At 35.4% G+C, this 22157-nt stretch overlaps 1 protein-coding gene across 14 annotated transcripts in view; it reads left to right on the top strand.

The window, feature by feature from the left end:
• ERC1 (ELKS/RAB6-interacting/CAST family member 1) overlaps window positions 1-22157 on the top strand; it is a 518359-nt gene that overhangs the window by 235207 nt on the left and 260995 nt on the right. For 10 of the 14 annotated variants that reach the window (XM_043565007.1, XM_043565004.1, XM_043565003.1 and 7 more), the window contains one exon: window positions 16009-16140. The exons of the other annotated variants lie outside the window; for them this stretch is intronic. In XM_043565007.1, coding sequence (XP_043420942.1) covers window positions 16009-16140 — 132 coding nt within the window. The remainder of the gene's footprint in view (window positions 1-16008; window positions 16141-22157) is intronic. 14 annotated transcript variants of the gene reach the window in all.

The following is a 22157-nucleotide window of genomic DNA, read 5'->3' as shown; positions in this document are numbered from 1 at the left end:
TTCAACACATTAAAAATGTTCTAAAAATATTAAACAGATTCCTTACATATGAAATGAAAATGATACCTGAAAGTGGAGAGAACCTAGGAATCCTGCAGACTGTAAACCTTGGCATTGTTTATCATGGCCTTAGATACGAGTGCCCTTTCTTAATGTAGGACATTGACATTCCATTGTATTCTGTTTGTACTTTTGTGTTAATGTATATTAACTTGTCTGAGATTTTTTGGTTGTAGAAGCCCCCTTTTACTCTTAAAAATTATTAAAGTTCAAAACATGATTTTATAATGTAGGTTATAATTACCATATATACATATGCAGTTAACTTACTGACTCAGCTATCCATCATCTTGTTGTATCTGAAGATACAGCTCAGGCAATATAAAAATACTTATATAAACGGTTCTTTACAGTATTGTGGGTAATTGTGAAATATTAGAAACAACCTAATTGCCTGTAGGTAGGAGAGTACTTGAGTCTTCTATGGTACATCCACAAACTGGAGACTTGGCAGCTTTAAAAAAAAGTGAGGAAGATCTCTAATGACCTGATATGGACATCCTGTTAAGTTGGGGGGAGGGGGGAAGCACAAAGACTATCTATAGTATGCTACTCTTGGTATAAGAAAATACACTTATATCTCATCTTTTTTTTTTTCTTTTTCAAAAGAAAACAGGAAGGATAAACTAGAAACTAAAGAGACCAGTTATCTATGGGAGTGATGAGAAGAGTGGAAAGAAAGGGGAAATGGGATTGGGGTGGTAGGTTTGAGGAGAACCTTCTGTTATGTAATAAAGACTTTGACTCTTCGAACCATAGTACTATTTCACATATGCTAAAAACTAGGTAAACAAAACCAATCAAGATGTGGGGTGGGGTGGGGTGGGGGGAAAAGCCAAAGAGAATACAAACACTAACAGGTAAACTTGTTTTATAAATGTATAATACAAACACCCTCAAAGGGCTGGGGAAGAAAGGAACTAACCTAAATAGTTTTGGAAGACATTGTCTTGACTGAATGCTAGAAAGCTAAAGACAAAGAACTATACATAAATGTTGTAATCTAGTAATAAATGTGTTTCTCACAAAGGATAGGCTAGCCATTCTGAGAGCACTTGATATGTGTACTAGAATTCAAGTAAATATAATGAGGGCGAGCTTTTCATTGTTCAAGCAAGAAGTTATAAATAAGTGAAGTGGGAAGGCTTAAGTAAACCCTGTAGCATTGTACTGGAATCAGAGATATTAGTATGAATTCATGGCATTTAACTTATATGCAAATAAATATAGAAATACTGATATGTATATATGTATGGGGTTGTTATATATGCTTATATTTCCTCTTTGTCCACCAAAAGGGCTTAGAAGTAGGAAGCACACCTAACACCCAGATTCTGGTTTCTATACACCTTTCTTCAGTAAGATGAACCAAGGCATCTTGAAGAAATGGTTGATTTCAGGGTTGGGGCAGGGAAAATATGCAGTGAGCCTGGATAACTTTGTGGTTCCAGAAAATAGGAAAATGCTCAACAAAAGAATGCAGGCTTGTGAAAGAACATAGGAGCCAACCTGAAGGAGCACCTAATGTCTCATGTTAAAACAATTTGAGTAAAAAGATAAATAATGGTAATATTTGAATTTAATCCATAGAATGAAATAAATATGAGCTCATACTGATATAAATAATCAAATGCATAAGTAAGTAGGGGGGTGAGAGCAGTTCTTTCCCGAAGAAGATTTCTAATTAGTAAGTGTAGAAGGATGAAGATTTTTAAAAATCACCACGAGGGGTGCCTGGGTGGCACAGTTGGTTAAGTGTCCGACTTCAGCCAGGTCACGATCTCGCGGTCCGTGAGTTCGAGCCCCGCGTCAGGCTCTGGGCTGATGGCTCAGAGCCTGGAGCTTGTTTCCGATTCTGTGTCTCCCTCTCTCTCTGCCCCTCCCCCGTTCATGCTCTGTCTCTCTCTGTCCCAAAAATAAATAAAAACGTTGAAGAAAAAAAAAAATCACCAAGAAACAAACACCTCAGTAATAAGTGTTGCAGACCAGATCCAGTGATGGTTGTGAAAATTAGTGGGTGAACATTTGAGGAATAATAGTCTCAAAATATATTCCCTGAGATGTTTATTAGGTGTAAAGGGAAGACTAACATTTCTGTGAACAGACCTAATAGACACCACCTTAACAGAATGATTCAGGTTAGCATTAGCAGTAATCAGATATTGACATCATGGTCCCCTTGATATGATGTACTGAGAAAGTAGACAATCTCATATCTGTGCTCTGTCTCCAAAATGTATAATCTTATTCCAGTTATGAGAAAATACCAGACAAATCCAAATTCTGGAACATTTTTATAAAATAACTATGCAGTACACTTTAAAAGTGTCAAGATTGTGAAAGACAAAGACTGAAAACTATTGTAGATGGAGTGGCACTTAGAAGAAATGTTAACTAAATGAACTGTGGGATCCCAGATTGAATCCTAAATCAGATACAGGACATTAGGGGAAAACTGTTGAAATTAGAAGAAGGTCTTTAGTTTTGTGAAGAGTATTGTACCAATGTAAATTTCCTAATTTTGATCACTGTACTATGGTTATGTAAGCTCTTAACATTAGAGGAGGCTGGGTGGAGGGGTATATGGGAACTGTGTACTAATTTTGCAGCCTCTCTGTATTTTTAAAATTAGTTCAGAATTAAAAATTTATTTCAAATTGTCATTGACTCTTTTCTCAGCACTTTTTTTTAATGTTTATATATTTTTGAGAGAGAGAGATAGAGGATTGAGCATGGGAGGGGCAGAGAGAGAGGAAGATACAGAATCTGAAGCAGGTTCCAGGCTCTGAGCTGTCAGCACAGAGCCTGATGTGGGGCTCAAACCCACGAATTGTGAGATCATGACCTGATCTGAAGTCAGAGGCTTAATTAACCGAGTGAGCCACCCAGGCACCCATCTCAGCACTTTTCAACGTTTATTTATTTTTGGGGGGACAGAGAGAGACAGAGCATGAACAGGGGAGGGGCAGAGAGAGAGGGAGACACAGAATCGGAAACAAGCTCCAGGCTCTGAGCCATCAGCCCAGAGCCTGATGCGGGGCTCGAACTCACGGACCGCGAGATCGTGACCTGGCTGAAGTCGGACGCTTAACCGACTGCGCCACCCAGGCGCCCCATCAGCACTTTTAATTATCCACTTCATGTTCTCATTCCCTTGAAATAAATGAGCTGTGAATTTCAAAAACATCTTACCTCCAAGCTTAATGATACAGGATAGATACCTTGGGCTTTTTTCAAATACCATTTATAAATTCGCAAAGCAGATATTACTGTGTTCTCCATATTGTTTGATATCTTAAAGCCTTAGTTTAATTTAGAACTTAATTGAACAAGTTGATTGTTCTGAAAATCTGACCTAAATCATAAAGCTATGATATGAAAATATGGCTATTTTATTAGAGTTGATGTACTTTGATTAGTCTATATCCCTCCAAGATACCAGGCTTAATTTTTACTCATTTTCCTTAGACATACTTGATGTCTTTTATTTATTCAGTATAAAATTATCAAATGCTTTCTACGTGTAAAAGTCTGTTGCTAGACTTGATTATATAGTAGTGAAAAGCCATGCTCCCTACAGCCTCTGGAGCATATTGCCTTATGGGGAAGACAATGTAACATAATGATAAAAAGTCCATAGAAATTAATTTTGGGGACTTGAGTTTAAAAATCATCATTGAAGTCTGTAGGAATCAGTCATATTGCCTAGAGGTAAAATATTAACAGAAGAACCTGGACTTAGAGCTGAGCTGTTAGAATCCTCAGTAGGTAGAGATGGGTTTGGGTAGGAGAGGGTGGTGTTTGAAAAGAAACTAAAATGAAAAGTCCAGTTGAGATGGGAGAGAAAAAGGAGAATATGGCATTATAGAAGGCAAGAGAGAAGATGGTCTCCAGAGTGGGGAGTAAGTACATCATGGTAATGGTGTTGAGAGTCTGAGAAAGAGGACAGCATCATTGAGTGGTCTGATCCAGTGTATTCAAAATGGTCAAGAAAGAGCAGTGATCTCCCTGGGCTAAGGTAGATAAATGTCTTCCATTCTATCTTATTGACCTTGGAGATAGTAGATGGTCCTATACTGATCTATACACTTGCCTTGACCAGTTTTTCTGTCACACACTCACCAAAATTCACTGCCCTTCACAAAGTCTTTGTAATGTCTATCTTTAGGTATATATGTGACTGATATTAAGACTTGATTATACAATGGTTACTTAAAGTGTTTCTAGTATGATCCATATATACATCTAAACTATTTTACAATTCCATTCAATGAATAAAGTACATGAATGATAAAAACAATGCTGCACATATTGGTGATGACGCATATTGGTGATGAGCCTTTTCTGCTATCGTGTTTTTTCATTATAATGCCTCTTCTCTTGATAGTCTGCATTTAATTTTGCTGAACTTTGTTTCCCTTACTCAAGAATTTAGCTCTGTATTAAATTTAGTTCTGAGTTGTTTCATTAATATTTTTTTGTAAGCTGTATTTCACCTTGATTGGCCAAATAAGATTTCAGAATAATCTGTAGTTGTCCTCAGTAAACATTTATTGTGTGCCCGTTATGGAACTGTCACTGTGCTGAGTGCTGTGGTATGCTCTTTTTGTCAAAAGGTGTGTTATAGTGCAATTTGTAAGTAATTGCTGTATAAAAAAATGAAATTAGGCAAATCCCAGCAATAAGGACCTCCTAAATAAACATTATATGAAAGCATAATCTTAGCTGATTTGACTGATGGTGATGTTGCGATTAGGAAATCTCTTTGTTGAAAGGCTGCCTATCTTTATAAGGTTCAGATCAGATGCTTCCTCCCTTGTGAAGCCTGCCCAAATCCTCACAGTTGGTATTAATCAGGCCTCTGTTGTAATTCCATTAGACTTTGTTTCTGCTTTGATATCTGTTTTATCCTACTTTATATTACATACTAATAATTTGTGTGTTGTTTCCCCCATATATTTGAGTTTGGGAATTAGGTCTTGGTATGTTGTACATAGTTGGTTCTCTCTAAAAGTGTTTATTGATTTCAGTTGAATTGATACATGTCCAGAACACTCATTCACAAGCATCTTAGCCTGGCCTTTGGAGTCTCCTATCAACCAAACCTTTAAGTATTTCTAACCTCATTTTTAGGTGAGATACTTCCTAGTATAGCTACTATATTCTAGAGAAGCTATAGTGTTGATGTTTCATAAATACAATTTGTTGATTTTCTAATCTATGCTCTTTTTCTTACACAGAATCTTTTCCCGGTGGATTTCCAGTTTTACCACCTAAACATTCTGGCTTAAAATTAATCTTTGTTTATGATCTGTACCCTGTTTTGTTATTGTCTTATCTATTGTTCCTCAGCCTATATGTTTAATTATACTTTGTCATTTTATACTTTTTAATATATTATAATTGCTTTTGTATGATTTAATCACTTTCTCTTCTGTGCTAGTTTATATCTGCCTTAGGTTAAGAGCTGTTTTAAACATATCTTTTCAGCCTTTCTTAAATATTGTTTTACATAGGCAGCCATTGACTAACTGCAGCTATAATTGTTATAATAAAATTTAAGTTACAAATTGAAAAAAAATTGTATGATGCTACAATATTTAGCATTCTAGTAGTCTTTAAAATTTCATAGATTACTCTTTAAGGACTTTATATATATATATATATATATATATATATATATATATATATACACACACACACACACACACACACACGACACACATATTTTAAATGTTTATTTTTGAGAGAGAGAGAATGAGAATGAGAATGAGCAAAGGAGGGGCAGAGAGAGAGGGAGACACAGAATCCGAAACAGGCTCCAGGCTCTAAGCTGTCAGCAAAGAGCCTGACACGGGGCTCAAACCCATGAACCACAGGATCGTGACCTGAGCTGAAGTCAGCCGCCCAACCAACTGAGCCACCCAGGCACCCAGGACTTCAAATATTTTAACAAAGAAATGTTATCTGCAGTTAGTTGAGAATATTTACCTTATATGTTTTTATTTTTTAAGTAGTAACACTCACTTTGTCTTTTGACAAAACTACAAGTTTTAGTCATATTCTAATAATAAGACAAAGTAGACTGAAGGTGGGTAGGGATGAAGCTTGGTTTGATAGTGGTTTGGTGCTTTGTTTTTATTTATAACAAAGATAAGTATTTGAATTTAACCTTGAGAGAGGGTACTGTCACAGAGATTAATGGGACTGCTGAAAGAACACTGTGGCTCTTGTGAGTCAGCTCTCCTGAGACCAATGAATATTAACAACAAAGTTCAAAGAAAATGAAAACAATAGAAATAGTGACAGGAAAACTTTATGTATATTTAGACATATTCTCTTTTCAGAAGCATTATCAGTGAAACATTTGTGTTTTTTTTAAAAAATTGATTGGATTTGCTGTATCAAAAGCAAACATTCTTCCATTTGGGTAAGAGATGTTTTTCCTTTCTGAAATGAAGACTACTTATGTTTGGTTTTCACATTGACCATGGGGGTAATTATTTAAGAAAACATTAAAAAAATTAAGATTCTCTGATCTCTTTCTAGAAATAGTATGTGATGTGTCACCTAATATATTAGGTACCTGTAATATATTAATGATGTTCTTGTAAAAATCAATTTTGGTTCCTTAACAAATATTCTCCTTGACCTATTTAAAGATTTAATCCTATGTCATTTCTTCCTCTTTAATTTTTTTCTTTGGCAAAATAGGTCTTTTTCTGTCTAGAATATGGACATAGGTGGGTGTTTATGGTGTTCTCAAGAAATATTAAATGGACTTAGGGATCACACTGGAAAAGTATATACAAATTAGGTCCATTTTTACAACCTTGTGCATAGTTGCTGGAATTAAGTTGAAAATTTGGCTTTCCTGTAGGTGAAGCACCTACTCAAATTTTTGGCATGTGTGCAGTTTTTAAAAGGTTTTAGCCCAAACTGTGCTGCTTTTTACCATTTAGAAAACAAAAAACAAGTCATAAATTTATTCTAAGGAACTCTACGTTGGTTGAAATAGACTCTGCAGATACTTTTCTCTCTGGCCAAAGTTCAGTTCTATTTGATTGCCAGTGAAATTTACTGAAAGAATGTTTATTGATAATATTCATGTGTAGTCTACTAAGATGCTTCCTGCTGTTAAGGTTAGCCCTAGTCTCTCTCTCTTTTTTTTAAAAAATATTTATTCATTTTTGAGAGAGAGAGTCAGAGAGAAAAGGAGACACAGAAACCAAAGCAGGCTCCAGGCTCTGAGCTATAAGCACAGAGCCCGATGGAGGGCTTGAACTCATGAACATTGAGATCTTACCTGAGCTGAACTCAGACGCTTAACCAACTGAGGCACCCAGGTGCCCAAAGGTTAGCCCTATTCTATGGGAACTTTTAGCCACATCCTTTTAGCTTATTATAAGAATGCTCCCCATAAAATAATGGCTGGTTAAAGTTACATTTGGCACTAAAATTCTTACAAGTACTATATCCTCACCTCAGTAAAATGAATGGTTTAATCCTTTCCTTTGTGTTGTCGTGGAAACTCCTCCTTTGTATTTGGAAAGTGAAGTCTGTAATAAGATTCTTATTTTTAAGAGAGAGCAGAAGCAGGCTTTATATATCCCTTTTGCTAAGACCTCAAAGGCAAAAGTCATCCTCTTATAGAGCACATCAGTTATTCATTATTTTAAATAAAAGGTTATCTTTGGCATGTTTGGTAAAGACTTTGAAAATTTATGCTTGTTCTTTTAATAAGCATTATATTTTATTTTATTTTATTTTATTTTTGAGAGAGAGAGAGAGAGAGAGAGAGAGAGAGCGAGCATGCACACAAGCAGGGGGAGGCAGAGAGAGAGGGAGAAGGAATCTGACAGCACAGAGCCCAATGTGGGGCTCGATTTCACAAACTACAAGATCATGACCTGAGCCATAATCAAGAGTCAGTCACTCAGTCAACTACCCCTGTGCCCCTCTATAAGCATTATTGATCAGAGGAGACATGTACTAGGATTAGGCTAACCCTAAGTCCTTGCTCAAGTTTTTGATACCAGAATTTTTAAGATAAAAACCTGGCTCATCTACATGGGATATTTTTACTATATATTCTGTAAAATTTATGTAGGGGTGCATGCTATCAGTGCGGAGCCTGCTTGGGATTCTCTCTCTGCCCTTCCCCCCTCAAATAAATAAATAAGCACCATTGTATATGTATATATTTCTCTTTCTTTCATGAAATGCATCTGCTCTTGTTTGACTTTGATTTTTAAAAATTAAGGTTATAACAGAGTTCAACTTTGAGTGCGGGAGATGTTTGAGGGACTATGGACAGAAGGGGGAAGAAAATACCTTTAAATTTTATGCCAAAGCATTTCCTTAAAATAAAAAATAGTTGGTGTATAACCAAATTCTGTCTCTGTGTTAGGGTGGCTTTCTTTTCATAAAATTGACTTCATCAGTGCATCTAGCTTCAATTTTTTTCTCCCAGTTTGCATCTAAGCAGTTGGTAATTGAATTCTGACATGTTGAATGATTCTAATGAAATCTTCTGCATGTGTTTGTATGCTTGGAGGATGGGGAAAAGAGAGGAAGAATAAGCAGTGGGGTTGAGAGTAATAAAAAATTACTGTCTCTTTATGTTAAGGATAATGGATAGCAGTTAACATTAATATCTTTCAGAACATGTTAAAGCTTCTCTGATAAGTGGTGTTTATTCCAAAGAAGCAACTCTTACTATTAACCCAAATAAATGACCTCCATAACCAAGGCAGAGTTCAAGTTGGGAAAGTGATGAGTGAACATGGGAGGCTGGGTTACCTTGGAGAATCTTTGTGAGATTTGCAGTGACCTTCCCTCTGCTGTTGACAGAGGGAGAAGCTTAAGAAGATCTGTCATTATCCAGTGATTTCTTTCTTTTTTTTTTTATGTTTGTTTATATTTGAGAAAGAGAGAGAGAGGGAGGGAGGGAGGGAAGAGCAGAGGGAAAAGGAGACACAGAATCCAAAGCAGGCTCCAGGCTCTGAGCTGTCACCACAGAGCCTGATTCTGGGCTTGAACTCAAAAACCATGAGATCATGACCTGAGCCGAAGTTGGACGCTTAACTGATAGAGCTACCCAAGTGCTCCTCAGGTGACTTCTTTTTATGGTACTGTAGTATTGTACCGTTTTTCCTTTTAATTGTGAGGAAGATGTTTGAAGAGAACAAAAAATTATTTTTAATTGCTGGGGTTTTTTTTGTTTGGTTTGCCTTTGCTGTCCTTAACGAATGTTTGATTTGAAGGAAAGGCTGTGGAGACTAGAGTCTTAGAGCTGCAGTGGTATATAGTTGATGTTGACAGAGCTGATGTCAAGAAGCAAAGTTCAGATGAGTCTATTAGGGGAATTAGTAGTATGGGATTTGCTAGAATCTGGTCTTCTTGTTAATTTGCCTCAAGTTACAGCTGCCACAGCTTTTGCCCTAATCTCATTCGACTATAGGAGTCTTCTTATTTAAGGATATGAAGAATTCTTTAGTAGCTTCCCACTTCCTCTCTCCCTCTACCATACCCCCAAAACTAGTCATACACACCCCCTGCTTTGAACCCTATATTCTGTAAATGAAGTGATCTTATTTGATCTTATTTGACCTTATTTGATAAGTGTAGTTGTCATAGTAAGTAGGCTTCAGCACCTAATCTCATGGTAGGAAAACTGGTCTTTGTTAGTTTTGATGAGTGCAAACATAACTTACAGCAGTTGAAGTAAAATTCTAAAGATATTGCTCTCATTTTAAGTGATACAAACTATTTAAAATGGTAGAGCATGTTCCTTTCCTGTCTCCAGATGGCTTTTAAGTGAGTTGTCTGTGGTATACAGTACATTCTAAATTTAAGGTTGCCTAAATTCGTTAGAGTGAAATTCCAAGTTAGAGCAGGTGAATGAAATTGAAGTTTCTTCCTCTATGTGGTTTTTTCCCCCCACCCTGCCAATTTACCGTTTTTCTAAATAGTGAGGGCTAGACAGTTGGCTAACTCCAAATAGTACAAATAATTCCTCTCTATGTAATTTTAAATTAGACTGGTTTTTTTTTGCTAAATTCTGTGATTTTTTTCCCCCTTAAGAGTAAAATCAATTATAATGAAAATTCATAGGGAATTCATAGGTGAGGGCCAATTTCCTTAAAAATGGGTTTGTTTCCAAAAGAAAGAAACTTAACTAAAATGTGAGGACTAAACCTATTAGTATTCTCTATTACATATAGCTATTTAAACATTTGCCCAGTAATTTTTTTAGTTGACCTTTGATTGATTGGCATATTGAGTATTCTTAGTACTGAACTACTAACAAATTAAGTTGGATTACTTTAATTTTTACCATAATCATAAGAAAATATTTCACTAGAGGAGTACCTGGGTGGCTCAGTTGGTTAAGCCTCCGACTTCGGCTCAGGTTACAATCTCTCAGTTGGTGAGTTTGAGTTCCGTATTGGGCTGTGTGCTTACAGCTCAGAGCCTGGAGCCTGCTTCAGATTCTGTCTGTCTCTCTGTCTCTGTCTCTCTCTCAGAAACAAACATTTTAAAAAATTTATAAAACAAATATTTCAGTAGAACTCAATCCCATCATGAGTTTTATTCTGAATAATTGTTGACAAAATGTATATTTTGCTGATAGCCAATGGATATCCCAATTTTGTGAAGTCTGTTTAATATTTGTCTTTTACATTTTAGGTAATCTAGTGTTAATTTGGTTCCATTTTAATATACTCTCATAGCAAAAGCTATGTCTTTCTAGTAAGACCCTGTTATCCTAACAGGTATTCTACTCTCAAGCAGTTATGATATTCACTGTTGTCATGCTTCATTGCTTCATTTGATAATTCAGTTTTCTTATACTAAAGGTATACTCTAACATGCTATGATAATCATCTTCCAAGATGGCCCCAGATCATTGTCACCTCCTGGTGTTTGAGCCTTTGTGTAACCTCTCCTACATTGTGTCAGGATTAGTCTGTGTGAACAGTAGAAAATGTCAGAAGTGATAGTATGTGACTTCTGAAGCTAGATCATAAAAGACATTGATGTGTCTTCCTTGTTCTCTTGGATCACTTGCTATGAGGAAAGCTAGGCGCCATATCGTAATGACACTCAGGCAGCCCTGTGGAGAGGAACAGAGACCCCTTGCCAATAGCTATCACCAACTTGCCAACCATGTAAATGGAAGCAGAGGACTGAATCCTGACTGACGTATTGACTGTAACCCCATGAGAAACCAGAACTGTTTGGCTAAGCTGTTTTTGAGTTCCGGACCCACAGAAGCTGTGTGAGATTAAAAAAATGTTCACTGTTGTTTTAAGCAGCTATGTTTTGAGGCAACTTATTATATTACAATAAACAGCTAATACTAGGCACTTTATATCTTAGGTATTAAAGTGATATGCCATATGCTGAATTCTTTTTCCTTTAAATCCATAGTTTGTTTTTCTCTGTTGGCAGAATAGTTAGTGCTATTTGAATTAGGGCTTGGTGCTGTGTCTTACACATATGCTGTTGGGATGTTTAAACTTTTATCTCAAAAATGTTCTTATTAAAATATACCATCATTACCTAATGACTGGAAAAGAATTTCTTTAAAAATATTTCTTAATTTATTTATTTTATTTTTGAGAGAAAGAGAGAGAGAGATAGGGTATGAACAGGGGAGGGGCAAAGAGAGAGGGAGATACAGAATCTGAAACAGGCTTCAGGCTCTGAGCTGTCAGAGCCTGACACGGGGCTCGAACTCATGAACTGCAGGATCATGACCTGAGCCGAAGTCAGACGCTTACCCGACTGAGCAACCCAGGCACCCCGGAAAAGAATTTCTGATAATTTTGACATGCTATACAAATTATTGGCATGAAAAAATTCAACTTTTGAATAAAAAAACGAGGACGAGTGCCTTAAAATTCGTATCTGTTTTTTCACCATTAGCACTATCTTGCAGTATATTTGCCCAGACTGTTCTCTTTCCATAGTATATAGTTAACCCATATGTTTAGAGTATCCGTACCTGAAATAGTTACCATATTTATAACTATTGCCAGAAATTCTTGTATTTTTACTAATTTATTTGCATTACGTGCTTCTCTTTTAACATATTTTTAAATTTGATATTGTTTTTTTTTTCTGAACAATACCTATTTATATCATTTACAAAGTGAAATAATGCTACATGGCTGACAATTAATTGTGATAGCCCTCAACCTCATTCTTGTCTAACCTGGATTCCTGCTCCCCTGAGACAAGTACTTTCACCGTTTTGGTTGTTTCTTCTGTTTACTTCTCCCTTTCCAAATAATATTCTTATATTGTTGTTTTCTTATTTTCCTTATTTGGACATTAGTTACCTACTGACTTCTTACCGTGAATGATAAGGAATTAGCCTTTTAATGCAAGTTACCACACACACTTCCCTCCTTCCATCTCATAGTTTATTAAGTTTTACCTTATTATGTCTCAAGCACGTAGTATATTATGATTACATTTCCTTTAGTTTACCTTTAGTTTTTCCTGTTGATAACAACAGCTTTCGGTTTTTAAATTTGTTTCATTATGTATTTGTATACATATCACCAGTTTATTCCCAAATTCCTTTCTCCTACTCTAACATTCCTTTCATTATTGGTACTATTGTAGAATACATCAGCCCTTATTTATTAACCTGGTAATCTATTCATCCACCGTTTTTTCTTGGAAACACCGTTCCGTGAGTATCTATCCTCTCCTCCAAATTGTAGTTATTCTCTAAGCTTGTCATTACCTCTAGGTTCCCTTCACCACTCATTTGTGGTAGATTCCTATTTTTCTGGATCCCATGTCTTCCTCTTTGTATGTTTACTTCTTAAGTTTGTTGGAGCACATTCCTACTAACTTTCTGAGAGAGTTTGTGGTGTGAAGTAAATTCTTCCCTTACATTTGAATGATAGTTCGTATATAGAATTTTAGATCGGAAAGCATCTTTCCTTCAGAGTTTTGAAGGTATTACTTCAGTGGTCTTCTAGTTCCCTAATGTGTTTCCAATAAAAAATTCCAGTACCTTCCAACTTTTTATTCTTTGTGGGTGATCATTTTTGGTCTTTCCAGACTTTTAAAAATCTTTTCTCTAGTATTCTAAACTTAAAAAAAAAAGAGAGAGAATACCCATATTATGGTCTAAGTGTAGAAAATGTCACCGAAAGTGTAACCACAAGAACAGATAATTATAAATATGATCTGTCAGTGTGTTTAGGTGTGCCAGTGTGCCAGTATTTGTAGAACTGAAAGATTCTATTCATTTTTGGCTTTTGGTTCTTTAGAGAATGAAACAGATTCATTTTATTTTATTAAATGAAAATTTATTAATATTTTATTAATTTATTAAAAACTCATTAATATTTTATTAAATGAAACAGTTTCAAGGTGTGTAATTCAGTACAAAGGAAACTTCCTTGTTTACCTTATCAAACATCTATTAAGATTCTGAAAATAAAGCTGGAGCCAAATTTTACTCACTAGACGGATTAAGTAGTTATGGACTTTATTGGTGTTGGTTTTGAAGGTGATGAGGGTATTTGGTGTCTTCATTCTTCTGTTACTACCCTGGTTTATTACAGCTTCCTTAGAGCAAATGGTTCCATACTTAGTTTTACATTGATCTTAGATAGTATAAGTTATGTAATTTTTCGTATTTCATGAATATTGTTTAATAGTTTTCTTCTTTTTATTTATGGTCTTTCTTGGCTTTTGTTCTTTGTCCTTATTATGGACACAGATTTTGAGCAAGGCTTTGCTTACCACAAAGTCCAGAAAACTTTTAGAAAAAAATTTTTTTTTCTTAAGTTTATTTTGAGAGAGAGACAGAGAGAGGGAATCTCAAGCATGCTCCACACTGTCAGCACAGAGCGCAATGTGTGGCTTTAACTCACAAATCTTGAGATCATGACCTGATCCGAAACCAAGAGTCAGATGCTTAACCGACGGAGCCACCCAGGTGCCCCCTCTGGAAAACTTTGCTTAAATAAATGGCCTGGTGCACTGAGCTCATATGGTAGACTGATTTTCTTACTGGTTTTGATGAAACTTTCAGTATGAAAACCTGTACTGATTATCTGCATTATGATAAATTATTAAGTAAACTCTCTCTAAAAAAGTTTTACTGATAAAACTGCAAAGCTGCAGTCCATGCAGAAATGCAGATAAGCCTGTTTGTTTGAAATAGGTTCTGGGAAGTTCTTTGGGATAATTTAGATTAGAATAACAGAAGCCTCTCAGGAGATCTTCAAAAGACAGCTTAAGAGTGAAGAAAATAACTGACCGGACAAAAACATAATTCTGAGTTATTCACAACCAGTTGATAATGGGAAACATTAGTGATTCTTTTTGCTTACAATTTGTAATTCAAAATCCCATGTTACTACAAATAAAGTTATTCATTAGACATTTTGAGAGGACTGAACTCACTGATCTGTCTCTTTCTACATAATCCTTCTGTTACATTTCATTTTCTTTGAATTGAAACTACCTTGGCCTTTGTTTTTACTGGCATCATTTCATTTCCCCTGGCGTTGTTTTAGGAACCTTCAGCTGAAGCTTCAACGGTTTTAGAAGCTGCACTCTGCTACTCATGGCAAGCCACCTGGAAGCATTAAGATTTCAAGAAAGCATTTTTTGATAGAGCTAAACTGTCCTGTACAAGGCAGAACCTTACTTACAGGACCAAATCAGGGTATTTTATAACATTTCCTACTAGAAGAATGAACACTTAAAAAAAAGGGGGGGGGACATGGCATGCATTACTGAAATGTGAATATTCTTTTTTTTAAAGATGCTATTCTTTTAGTGCTGGAAGAAAAATCTGACTAACCTTTGACAGATTTCAAGTTCTGGATTTTTGAAGACAAAGTTGTTAGGAAGGACTTTCTGTGCCTTGCACTTATAAAAGTGAACTACAATCTAATTAAGTGAGAGTTGCACAAAAAAGGACAAAATCCTTTCATATCTTTTACTGATGGCAAGTATTCTGAAAGTTGGAGAATGTTTTAGTAACTCTTGTTCTTGTGTTTTTAATTTAATTGTATTAATAAAAGGCAGCACTTTATTTTTAATCTTTTGGTTCTAGAAGAATTTAAAGAAGAAATGCTTATAATCTGATGAATCTAATTCTTAATATTGCTTGGTCTTTGCCTCATTTATCCTTCTTATTTTAAGATCTTTCCTTTATTACATGTTCTTAAAGTCCTATAGGATTTTGTCTTTCTGATAGAAATCCGTATTTACCTTCCCAAGAGTTAATTTTTCAGCTTATTTAGAATATCAATGCTAGTGGGAATTGGTTGGCTAATGAAATTACTCATCCTTAGCCAGATCACTTCTATCCAGTTATCATTTTTAGTTTTCTCATATGAAATTAAGAGAAAACTTTGCTGTCTTGAAATCATTAGGAAACATCACTTTCATTTCTTTTTTTCTAAATTAGTTTGCTAATGAGTGTCTATATGAAGAATATAGTCTGAAAAATCATGCTGTTTATCTAACTTTTTCATCTAGGCTGAACTTTTCAGGGAGAGAGAATGTTTTCGTATTGTGTCTTACTACTTAGGCTTCATCAAAGCTGGCTTAAAGCCCAGTTTAGAGAGTAGTTCAAAAACAACTTTGTGTTTTTAAGTAATCAAGCCCTTGCTGTGTGTGCTGCTTAACACGGTTTTATTCTCTGTGTTACAGAGAACAAATCCATCACAAGTTTCTCTTGCTTAACTAACTTGATGCTTTGCTCTTAATAATATTCTTCTTCAACCTCCTATTAGACTTCTTTTCTTCCCTTGTTCTTTCCTCTGTGAAGATATCTTTCTGGCTTGGATTTATTTCTGAAGGGAAGAATATTTAATAAGCAAATAACCTTTCTTGATAAATAGGCTCTCTTGGGTTAACTAATTAGTCTACTTCACCTGGTCTTCCATCGTTTTCCAGGACAGTCTCCGTAAGAAGGATGACAGGATTGAAGAGCTGGAAGAAGCACTAAGAGAAAGTGTACAGATAACTGCAGAGCGAGAAATGGTGCTAGCACAAGAGGAGTCAGCCAGGACCAGTGCTGAAAAACAGGTCTGCAATTTTATACAGTTACTGGCAATGCTGCTGGTTAAACAAAAGGTAAAACCCAACCAGTATAGTTTAGGCAAACTCTGCATATGTTTATAGGGTTTCAGAAGCACTTCATCAGGTACAAGTATTTGGACCTAAATAAGAATTGGAATTCTTATGTTTGCATAAGGCTTGGCTCATATTAATTGACTTATGATGTTAAAAATCTCTGCATTCATAATTTGGGACTTATTTCACATATATTTATGTAGCATATGCTCATGTATCTGTTGAGATGAAATGGAGCTTGTCTGTGTGTTGCAAGACTGGTCACAATCCTGCTTTTAAATTGAATGGGAAAACACAAACAGATCTGAGTTAAAATGTTAATTTTAAATAGCAGATAGTTTATTTATACCCTGCCTTGTTCAAGAGAGCAGTTAAAGTTATAACAAGTAAAGGTGAATAGCAAGTATGAAGGACATAGATATCATGACACTTGAGACTAACCAATCAGTATGTCTCAACCCTGAGGTGACTTATTAAAGAGTTCTACTGTTGCTGTGTGTGGTGTTTGCTTTATATATTTTTCTACATCTTTTAGATCCCTGTGCAGTGGCTTTTAAATTTATTGTTAGGAGGAATAACTAAAGATGGGAAATGTGAATGGAAAAATGGTTTTAACAAGTGAAGTCTCTAATATCAGTTTCCATTTTGAGAATATGAATAGAGATTTTGAATCTTCCTTACACAGAGATCGTGACATTTAATTTTTTTAGTTATTGTTTCCTTTCCATTTCTTTGTTGGAGAAATATGGTAAAAAGAGTTCATTGAGAGAGTAACCTGAATCTTTTGGGAACCCCCATGATGAGACCACCAGTGGTCTTGTGAGTTAAGGTATACTGTTGCATAACAAGGAAGAAGGTGCATTCTGAAAGCAGGCATGGTGTAGTGTGCGCCTTAAGGAGGTCCTTTCTTAACTGTTAGTATGAGGATATGTTTTCTTTAATGTTAAGTGTAGAAAGACAAACTGATATTTATTAGCAGAGATTGAACTTTTCGTGTCTTTCAGTGCCTTGTTCCTACATAAATGCCTTGTCCACTTGTAATTTGAATATTTCCTCATGTACAGTTAAGTAGAGCTTGGGTAGTGGAGAGCTTCAGAGAAGGGATGGTGACAGTCATTGTTCCAGGGTGAAGAGGTGTTTTCTTTTATTGATTTTACCTTTTGTACATTCTTACCTTTATTTTCAAAATGACCCCATTTTTTTCTTTCTGTGAAGATTTTTTTTTCTGTTTAGGAATCATTATATAATGACAAGTCTTACGTATTGGGAATCATAGAAATGTTGACAATTAATAATACATCCTGTCATTATGACATGTAAACTGGTATGTGTTTTTAAAACGTATTATTGTGTGAATCTAGTTATAATTTGCTTTGGGGGGGTAGATTTATTTATAAATTTATGTGTTTATGTATTGTTTATTTATAATAGACTTATTTTAGATCAGTTTCTTTTTTTAGTTCACAAAAAAGTTGAGCAGAAAGTTCATGGAATTCCCATATATTCCTTCCTCCACCTCTTTTCTCTAGTGTTAACATTGGTGTGACAGATTTATTAAAATTGATGAGCCAGTGTTGATACATTATTAACTAGTCCATAGCTTACATTTTGGATCACTCTTCATCTTGTTCACTTCTCTGGGTTTTGCCAAATGTATAATATCATGTATTCCCCATTACAGTATCATGCAGAATAGTTTCACTGCCCTAAATGTCCCCTGTGCTCCACTTATTCATCCTTCTTCCACCTCCGTAATCCTTGGTCTTTTTCCTGTCTCTCTAGTTTTTCCTCTTCCAAAATGTCGATATAGTTGGAAACACAGTTTGTAGCCTTTTCACACTGGCTTCTTTCATTTAGCCTCTGCATTTAAGGTTCTTCTGTGTCTTTTTGTGGCCTGAAAGCTCATTTTGTTTTACTTCTGAATAATATTCCATTGTATTGACGTGCTACAATTTGTTTATTCCTTTACCTACTGAAGAACATCTAGATTTACTTCCAGTGTTTGGCAATTATGAATAAAGCTTCTATAAACATTGTGTGTAGGTTTTTTTATGGACATAAATTATCAACTCAATTAGGTAAACACCTGGGAATTGCTGGATTATATGGTAAGATTATATTTAACTTTGTAAGAAACTGTGAAACTGTCTTCCAAAGTGGCTATATCTAATTTGCTTTTAATTACATGCTTTTTTCTTTCTCTCCTCCCTGTTTATCTTTTTCTTCTTTTCTACCATGCTGCTACTCATTGCCTATCTGAAGCTATTGAGTAAAATATTGCATGAGACCAGTCATTTGAGCTCTCAGTGGTTTAAAGTATGAAGAAGCCTCTTTTATGTTTGTATTTCTGAGGCTATATAATCTTAATCCACTGTCCCCTCCTGCTGTCATCTTCTGTTCTTTTATTTTTATCTTTTTCTGTCTTTCAGCTCTGCTGTTAATTTTACTTATATGTATTAATTGTATACACCAGGGTAATCTAGAAATATTCATTTGAAACATCTTAAATGGGTAAAGCTTTTTTTTTTTTTGGCTAGGGACATTTCTGTCTCTTAAATTTAGCCTCTGAGAAGAAATAACACCCTCTAATAGAAGGAGAATACCTGCATTTCTTGATTTCTTAAAGTGCAGAGTAAAATTGTTTGGGAACAGTCTCTCTTACTAAAATAAAATACAGAGCCTTTTAAAGTTTGAGAGGCAAAAAAGGGTCAAGGGAAAACATTTCTTCTTACAGGATCCCGTTACAGTTTCTTTATTCCCAATACATGCTGTTCCATATTGAGCCTATGCCCCCAAATATAAAGATACATAATGATATAAAATATAAATGATATAAAAATATAAAATATAAATATAAAAATATAATGATCCAGTGAAGGAAGATGTCCTATAACCTGTGCTGACAAATGGAGAAGTGAAAGTGAATATAATCCCATGGAGGGAAACCCAAGGGCTCCTTTTACTTTTGCTTTGTGCTTTTCCACATGGATTTTCTTTTTCTGAAACTTCTCTCTGCTCAAGTTTTAGCAGGTTTTGTGTTTTGTTGAATATGAGAATCCATTTTCCTAAAATGAGAATAGAGTAATTTTGGCTGTCTTAAGTCTCATAATTGTGAGGAGGTAGGGAGCAATTTCTTTAGTTCAGCAGTGCTGCTGTAAGGTTAAATTTTTGAAATGCTTTTTTTTTTAACTTGAAAAGAATACTTTAAATATCTTCACTAAGATTATTTTTTGAAGAAGTCTTTTACAGCTACATTGCTAACCAAGGATTTAAAAAACCCCTCTAACATAGTAAGATATTTTCTTGTGGCTCAGTAGGCTGGATTTATATGTTCCTAAAGTGCATTTTTTAATGTTTTGAGGGATAAAGATATATCCTCTCAATATAACTAACATTTACACGAGTTCTGACTTTTGTTTTAAAATCTCATTTTTAATAGTGGTATTCATTTTTTAAATTGCCATTTTGATATTATTTGGCTTGTATGTTAAGTTTATATTTTTGACCCAGAAGATCATAAGGTTATACCTGTGATTTGTATGCAGGTACTTATAGATTAATGAGCATTTTTTAGGATTACATCTTAAAAATTTTTTCCCGGGTATTATGCATTCCAGTAATTAAAAGCATTTGAACAACAAAAAATGGCACTCTTGATTAAACTGCATTTTACAGCCTACCTTGGGCCAGCTTGGTTTTTACTCTGGATCTCACAGTTGTACTATCCACCTTCTTCCTTCAACATCCAAGTTCTTTTCCTTTCCTGCCAGCTAGACAGGCAGGTGGGAAAGACAGGCTTTTGGCCTTCCCGGTCAGAAGTTCTTGATTCTTTATTGTGAAAATGGGCAGTATAGTCATTTAAACTTGATCCAGTTTCTTTGCATTTTGCAAAGTTAAATAGCTAAAAAAAAAAAAAAAAAAAAAAAAAAAAAGTAAAATAAGAAGGCAGTGCTTATGGAATGTACAGTGCATATTGGTGACAAATGCTTGCTTCATTATGATTTGCTTGCTTCTCCTGTTCCATTGTTTCTTTTGAAGGCAGTGTATTTTTTCTTGTGTTTCTAACTTCTTCAATTTTGACTTAATCAAATTTCTTATCCTCAGTCATGTCTGGTTTGTCAGACACAGTTGTGGAGGAAGTGGAGCAAGGCACATGAGTGAATGGGGCCCAGTCTGCAACTGGCAACTGTCAAGTGTCCCATCTCTTGTTTTATTCTTAAAGATATATAAATTCCCTATTGGTTGCATATCTATCCAATCAGTTACACAGCATTTATCACCATGATACACAAATACTTTTTCAAACAGAACAGTTGCCACTACTGAAGCATCACTAGTAACTGGGTAGCCTACAGAAGGTGATGTATGCTAATCAAACTATCATTGTACTCTTCAAACTTTTCCATTGCCTTATTAACTTTTAGCTATTCCCAGAGTTGACAGTTTATTCTTTGGTCATATAAACATAGTCTTGTACTGGTCTGAATGTTTATAGTAAGTTATATTTCTCATTTTTTAAATTAAGTGGCAGTAATGCTCAGAAAATAAAATAATGACCCTTTTACTTATGCTGCCCTTTCTACAAACTTTTATTGAATACCTTGTAGTTTTCCAGACTCTATAGTAAGCACTGGAAATAAAAAGGTAATAAAAATAGCCTCTGTCTCAAGAAGTTTATAGTTTGTTTGGAAAGACTGAAGAATGAACCTATAATTATGGTTCAGTTTGGTAAGTGCCATGGTAGTGATCTGAATAAGAAGAGGAGGGACAGGCATACAATCCAGATTGGAGAGATCTATAGAAGGCTTCCTGGAGGAGATGGCCAATGCATGAGCTGAGTCTTAAAAAGAAAGAACTAAGCAAAAAAGATGTGGAAGGATATTCACCATATTCCATGCAGAGGGATCAGCATATGTGAAAAGTGGAAGCATCCAGGAAACTTTAAATAGTGGTTAGTAGCTATAATTTAGGATAAATATGTATGGCATGATCTATGGGAGGGAGAACTGTGGGAGGGATAGGGAGGTGCCTGCAATCTGATCATGCTTAAGCAAATTTAGTCTCATGTTCTACTCCAGCATTTCATTTTATGTTCAAGGCAGTGGAAAACTATTGAAGGAATTTAAGCAGATAATATTTTTTTTCATGGGTTTGCTTGCTCATTCATTCATTCATTCATTCAACAGATCAACAGATCTTTATTGAGTATCCAGTGGTGCTGTGGTAGTCTGGGGTGATATACTGTGATGAATATGTGGTCTCTCCCCTAAGAGAGCTTATAGTCTGCAGAGAGATACAGATCCTAAACAAAAAAAAAAAAATTTTTTTTTAAATTACAATTTGTCAGAAGGTCTGTAAAGAATAGGAACAGGTTTTCTGTAATAGGCAATAATTTGGTGAATTTGGAGAGGTTAGCACATATTTTTGATTGAATGCTCAGGGAGCATTCTCTGAGAAAGTAACATTTAACCTGGGTCTTTTTTTTTTTTTTTTTGAGAAGGGGAGGGGGAGAGGGAGCAAGTAAGCAAGGGACAGAGAGAGAGAGAGAGAGAGAGAGAGAGAGAGAGAGAGAGAGAAAGAGAAGGGCAGGATTTACCCCAATGTAGGACTTGAACTTATGAGCTGTGAGATCGTGACCTGAACCGAAGTCAGATACTTAACCTGGGGTGCCACCCAGACACCCTAATCTGTGTCTTAAAGGGTGAGAAGCCTGCCATGTGAATAGTGGGGAGAAATCAGTGTTGCGACAGCAGGAAGGTGAAAAGAACTAGACATGTGTGAGGACAACTGGTATGACTAGGGGGTGGGAGCAGTGTAAGGTGTGCAGGGTCTTATGTAAGGGGTGGCCAGAAGTCAGGGTTATTTTTTTTAGAATGGTGGAAGCAGTTAAACAGGTTTAATCAGTGCATGGCATTCTTTGATTTGTGGGGTTTTTTAAAAGAAAAATTTTAAGTTTATTTATTGAGAGA

Source organism: Prionailurus bengalensis, chromosome B4 (genome assembly GCF_016509475.1).
Source record: "Prionailurus bengalensis isolate Pbe53 chromosome B4, Fcat_Pben_1.1_paternal_pri, whole genome shotgun sequence".
Lineage (NCBI taxonomy): Eukaryota > Metazoa > Chordata > Mammalia > Carnivora > Felidae > Prionailurus > Prionailurus bengalensis.
This window is presented reverse-complemented; position numbering and strand designations above follow the sequence as displayed.